The sequence below is a fragment of the Leiobunum rupestre genome, chromosome 1, assembly GCF_980474605.1.
Source record: "Leiobunum rupestre chromosome 1, qqLeiRupe1.1.hap1, whole genome shotgun sequence".
Classification (NCBI taxonomy): Eukaryota; Metazoa; Arthropoda; class Arachnida; order Opiliones; family Sclerosomatidae; genus Leiobunum; species Leiobunum rupestre.
Window position 1 is genome coordinate 77,522,357 of NC_143384.1, and position 6,231 is coordinate 77,528,587.

General features: G+C 38.9%; 2 protein-coding genes across 2 annotated transcripts; both read right to left on the reverse strand.

The window, feature by feature from the left end:
• Positions 1-3,256: 3,256 nt before the first annotated feature.
• LOC149966691 (uncharacterized protein F54H12.2-like) lies at positions 3,257-3,814 on the reverse strand. The gene has a single exon (XM_090167578.1). It carries the CDS (start codon positions 3,812-3,814, stop codon positions 3,257-3,259), a length of 558 nt encoding a protein of 185 aa, XP_090023704.1.
• A 93-nt stretch (positions 3,815-3,907) lies between these two features.
• On the reverse strand, positions 3,908-4,654 carry LOC149966692 (uncharacterized protein F54H12.2-like). Its single transcript, XM_090167579.1, has one exon. It carries the CDS (start codon positions 4,652-4,654, stop codon positions 3,908-3,910), a length of 747 nt encoding a protein of 248 aa, XP_090023705.1.
• Positions 4,655-6,231: the final 1,577 nt, after the last annotated feature.

Sequence of the window (6,231 nt, forward strand, 5' to 3'; positions counted from 1 at the left end):
GAGTGGGAGATGGTGCAAGAAAATATTGCACATGCAGAGCAACATCACGGTTACCAACCGGTCTTAATCGACCACCCGCTAGACCAGTGGGAAGAAATTCAAGCTCTCGGAGATGTGGTCTTTTCAGCACGTTTCACGCCAAGCAGAGTCGAGACAGACCCGGAGAAGCGGAGGTTGGCGAGGAACAATTTCGAGAGAGACTTCTTCAAATTACAAAATAATTCTGTTTTTGGTATGTATTCGCGTGCAATGCTTCATTAAATTATTTACTTCTTTACTTTTACAAGGAAAAACTATGGAAAACCTGCGCAACAAAATTCAGTTCCACCTCGTACAAATGCCCGAAAAAGCTGTGAAGAAAGCGAATTCCCCCGCTTTTGAAAGATTCGTAATATTTCAGAATGACCTGGTCGGAATTCACATGGCTCAAAAGAAATTGATAGACCAATCTATACCGGCTTTACCATACTCGATCTCTCCAAATTGCTCATGTACGGCTTCCACTACGATGTTCTTCGCGATCAGTACAAGGATAGCGCAAAGTTATTATTCACAGACACAGGTATGACAGTCGAAATATTTTTAAAATTGCACTCTTTATAATTTTCTCTTCAATTACCAGACTGTCTAACATATTGCATCCAGACGGACGACCTTTACTCCGATTTCCAAAAGAACTCCGACTACTATTATGATTTATCCGGCTATCCTAACCATCATCCGCTCTTCAGTGACAAGAACAAAAAGGTTCTAGGAAAATTCAAAGATGAGGTTGACTCGGTACCAATTCGTGAGTTTTGTGGTTTGAGACCGAAGATGTACTCTATACTTACGTTGAAGGGAGAAAAGAGAACCGCAAAAGGCATTTGCAGACGAGTGGTCAAAAAGTCCGTACGTCATCAAGACTATAGAGATTGCCTGTTGAACAGAAAAGTGGCCGTTGCCCAAATGACTCGCATTGTCAGTAGGAAGCACGAGTTATTTACAGTCCATCAATCCAAACTTTGCCTTAACCCTTGTGATGACAAGCGATTCCTTCCACCATATCAACTTTGGCTCACGGTCACGTATCAACCCGCGAATGTAACTAAGCCTTTCCGCGATCGCGCCGCGCTTGGTTACCAAAAAATCCCGCGCCGCGTGGGGCCGCCCGCGAAACTTGTGATATGTAAAAACAAATGGCAAAATAAAAAATTTATTTAAAAACTTTATTGAAAATATCTTGTACATGAATTCTTCAATCATACGATCGTTTACATTTTTACCTCTCCGAGGGGACAAAGTCAGGCCTGCGAACGCGTTCGCATTTTCGGGGCAAAGGGTAATCACTGCGTACGCAGTTTCTCGAGACCTCTGCGTTCGCAGTTTCTCGAAAGGTTGGCAAAACCACCGTGTGACGGTGAGTGTTAACGGATTCATTTGCGGTTTGGTTTGGATGGTGTTTTTTCGCTCACCGTCGTGACGGTTGGTGTGTTATGTTTTTGTAATGTTTATGCGTAGGTTGTGAGTGTTGAGTTTGTGTTCTGATGGTTGTGCATGTTGAGTCTGTTGTGTTTGTATGGGCGTTTTCTCTCCAACTTCTTCTTAATGACTTTGGGATGAACCGAGTGTTGAGTGTAATGCTACCTCTCAACGTCCAATGGCAGGGTTTCCACCAGTTGTACACGCTATTCGTCTTAGTATCAATTTGCGATCGCATCGGGCGGTATTTGAACCCGAGACCTCCTGCTTGACAGGCGGACGTTCTACCGCAGAACCACCGACACTTGTTACGCTTTATTGAAAATTAGACCTTCAGCTTTATCGGAAGCGTATTTAATATTACGAAATTTTGGTTTAATTGAAATAGAATTGAAATTGAAATTTTTGCATCGACGAAATTCTAATTTAGCGTTTCTCTATTGATTAAACACAAATGCGCCACCCAGGTTTCGAACCCAGGCCATTCGGCTTGGCAGTCGAGCGCTCTACCACAGAACCACCGATAGCTGCTTAGGTTCACTGAAATTAAGACACGCATCGTAAGCATAATAGGTAATAAAGTCTTTTTTTATTAATGAATTTATGAAGGCCTAATCTGGTTTTTTTACGAATGAAATTTTAAAGGTTAAATCTTGTTTTAGCGCAGTCAGCCGAGATAAGAGGGTTAAAGGGTAGACCCTGTGGGTGGTCCACTTTGTTACTTTTTGTTATTTATTTACGTGTATTCTTAACGACCTATATATAGTTGTGTTAATACAAAGCTGATATTTTAACGTTTATTGCGTTAAGAGCTGGCGGTTAGTCAAGTGGTTCTCCGTGCTTTGTTGATGGTAAGGTTTTTGCTTCTTGTAAATATATTTGGTGTGGATATTTGGATATCTACGATTTCTAACGCAGTCAATGATTTCCTGGGTGTGCGACTCATTATATGATATTGGAAATTGGACGGCATTGGTCTTTTTCATGCGGTATGTGTCACAACGTCAACTGGAAGTCTACGAGTGTTGAAATAAAATGAGCGTTAAAGATGCGGCAAGTATTTCGTAAGCGAGAAAAATACAAATACCATCTGTAGATATTTCTTTCATTAAAATTTGCTTAGTATTATATTCAACTGATAAACATGTACTGTAAAAAGGGTTAAATTCAATTGTGCATTGTTTTAGTAAGTCTAACTCGCTGTTGTAACTACTTAATTTATAATATTCTGAATAAATTAAACTCGATTGTTTCGTCTCAATTATTTAAATTAAAATTAAAATTTTATACCGGGCAGGGTTTGAACCGAGAATACGTTTTTCGTATCTTTGGGGGTCTTGTCGAGAAATTAATACCACTAGGGACCATTCTTCCGAGGAGAGGTAAATTTTGGCTTGCCAACTTGTTATTCTTATTTTTAAACCTGGAAACAATATCATACATTTTAATACCCCTTCATCTATTCATAGCGAAATAAACCATGTTTTACTTTAATTACTTTGAAGTTGTTTAGAATTAAAAGTAACGGTTTTGCTATTTCTTTCGACGAAATCATTAAATTTAAAATAGTCCGGAGGATTTCCGTAAGAGGCGTAGAATTCGGTATTACGATTCGACGAGAAATATATCACTGTCCAGTGTTCACCGTTGGTATTCGATAATCCGGTATTAACAATATAAAGAGACGGAAATATCTTGACAAATTTCGGAAATTTATCGGCCGCAAAAGCACCGCGAAATAACCTTTTCGTGTAACGATCCTGTCGCAATATTCTTGTCAATTGCAACGTGTCCATTAGCTTGTATAATCAAAGACCACGCTCCTATTTTTATCAATTTCTACGATGTTTTGATATTCGGCGTAGTACAGTACGGTAACAGTTTTAGGTAGATCTTTCTCAAACTTTAATTCTAATCTCACGCCTCCGTTCCTGATCAAGTGAAAGTGATCCGCCGAGTGAGAGAGATCCGCGGTGAGGTCGTATACAAATAAGCAATTTCCTTCGGAAAATTCTTCACGATTAATTAAATTTCCTTCATCAATATTAAATTGCCCAGTTTGAAGAAATAAGTTACTGTAAGATCTCATACATAAATCGTTCTTGAAGTTGGAAGAAAGGGGTTTATGGGGGATACAGGTGCCGTCAACGTATAAAGCAATATGGTTTACGCCAAAGTTTTGGAAATTAAAAATAGATTTCGAATAATCCCCTAAATGAGCGCTTTGCTCTATTAATCCAATTACGACTTTCTTGGGAATTTGAGAGTTAAATACGTTGTCGGGTGTAGACATTTTCGATCCGACCGGAATAGAGTAGGTGTTGCACTCACTCCTAATAATTGGATACTTCATTGTGCCACGTTCCAACGCTTTCGCGTGTGCCAGAATAATTTCCGGAATAAGTTTCACTTTTCTGATATACAACGACGCTGTTTCAAATTTAACTTAATATTTCACGTCGCCTGACGAGTGTATGCAAAACTCATTCGGATTTTTGATAAACCTGAATCTGAGATTAAGCATATTCGGTAGAAAGCGCGATTGTTGACACATATCGTTATGAATGGCTCCTATCATATCAATTGTACCTTTCTTCGAAATTGACATTCTTTTCTTAAACCCTTCGTTGCTTGCCAACACATCAAATTTCCCAGCAGTGTCTTTGTAGAAGAGAGAACTAGTCAAAAAACTTTCTGTAGCTGGTCCTCCGAACGTAAGTAGAGTTTGAATCCTGCATTTGTAAGCCTTATTTTGAGCAGATGTGGTGACCGACCTCTCATTCATAATTAAATGAACCTCGCTGAATAAGCTGTGAAGGAATAGATTTACAGGACCAACGGTTTCTTTTTCATAGTCGGGATCAGCACCACCAGATTTTATTATTTTTAATTGCACATGGAGGAGTGTCTTGGACAGATCTAAATAAGTCTCGGAGTTTCCAGGAATTTCGAAATCAATATTCGAATTTTCGTCTGCGTTAGAAACAGGATTGAATTCCCCCCATTCCCCACTCACAATTCCGGTTTGCGTAAGCGGTACCTCAAATAGATCTAATTCCGAGTTGGTACATTTTCCGGACTGATAATGAATTAGAGCCATTCGTTTCGGTGTGTGTCTCACTCGCTTCTTAGCAGTGACTGAGCTGACGAGTTGAATCTTTCGGCGCTTTCTTTTTATACCGTTTCCAGACATTTTTGTTTCACCATGTCCTTTAACTCTGAAAGGGTTTCCTTCCCGATAGTCATACCGTGATTTTTCAATGAACTTCTTATCGGAACACCACTGGCAACATCGTCCGCGACTCTAGCGCCAGTTTTAAGGAATTTTTTCCTAAGAATAAAGCGCCCTTTTTTAACATAGGGACAGCTTTTCGAAAGGCCGACGCTAGTATATTTCCGAGTCCATAGCCACGTTGCGTCGATGACCCTTGATAAAATGGAATTGAACCGTTCCCGACTTGCGATTGGTAATGGTGGTCATAATTAATAGTATTATTGATTCAAATAATACTTTTCGTAATCTGACTCGCCTTCTCTAGATGTAATTTTCATAGTGCGTTCGCTTCAATATCTTACAGATAAATGAGGACTAAACACAATAGGGTTCCTTTTTATAATGACGTCCACATCCGTCTAGGTCTAAAATGGAGGGTGATATGAACTTTTCCTCTTTCGAACTGAACTGGTAAACCCATTTCCGACAAAATATGAATTTCGATGGTTTGAAATCTGTTGGTGGCCACCGGAATGTAATACGGTTTGATGAAATCTCTATCTACGGTGTAACCGTCTTTACCCTGAACGCTGAAAATTCTTAAAAGCGGTGCGTTACAGTCACCTACAGCACGATTTTCTACAATGTCGGAATATACAGGGGTTTTTTTTTCCTCGAAAAAGTGATTTTTTTTAAAAAAGTATGTTTTCTAGAAAGTTGAAGTTTGTACTGTACATTATAAGTGCCGGGGAACACGTTCTACCAAAATTGCATCTAAATCGAAAAATATATTCATTTTTTTGAAAATTTAAATTTTAACCGCTAGGTGCTATAAGAAAATTGTAGAGCGTTAAGTTATCCGTCCTCTAAGTACCGATATCAAAAACATACCATACCAACCCTAGGATAAGTAGGTTAGGCCAACCCTAGTATAGATAAGCTAGGATAAAAAATTAGACATCCCTTGCTTAGATAAGCTAGAAAACTCGCCAAGTTACTACCATAAGATAGGTCGCAATCATTAACGTTAAAAATTTACAATGTCAATATCACAAAAAAATAACAAATGAAAAATATTTAAAGCGCAAAAATTCTCCGAGTTACAACCCTAGGATAGGTATGCTGTTCAATGTCGATATCACAAGAATTGTATATGGACTCATATTTGATATTAGATCTTCCTATTCCACAAATGAGTAAACAAACTCATAAAATCTGAACTTCATGCGATTTCACAACCATGAGTAAAATGATAACCGGCTTCTTTTCTAAGGCAAACACTAACGTTTAAAATTTACAATGTCAATATCACAAGAAAAACACCAAACGGAATTTTTTAAAACCGCGAAAATTCTCTGAGTTACAACCCTAGGATAGGTATGCTATAAAATGGCTCCTGCAACTCCTTGGCTCCTTCGGCTCCTTGCCTCCTGCGACTCCTTTGGGGCCTCCTGGAACCAGAACATAGACTTTCCTACTACTTACTTGGGCCTAAGGTTTTGCCTTTGGTATTAGCCTAGATGATGATTATTATTATTCATTGATTCTCCCTAAGT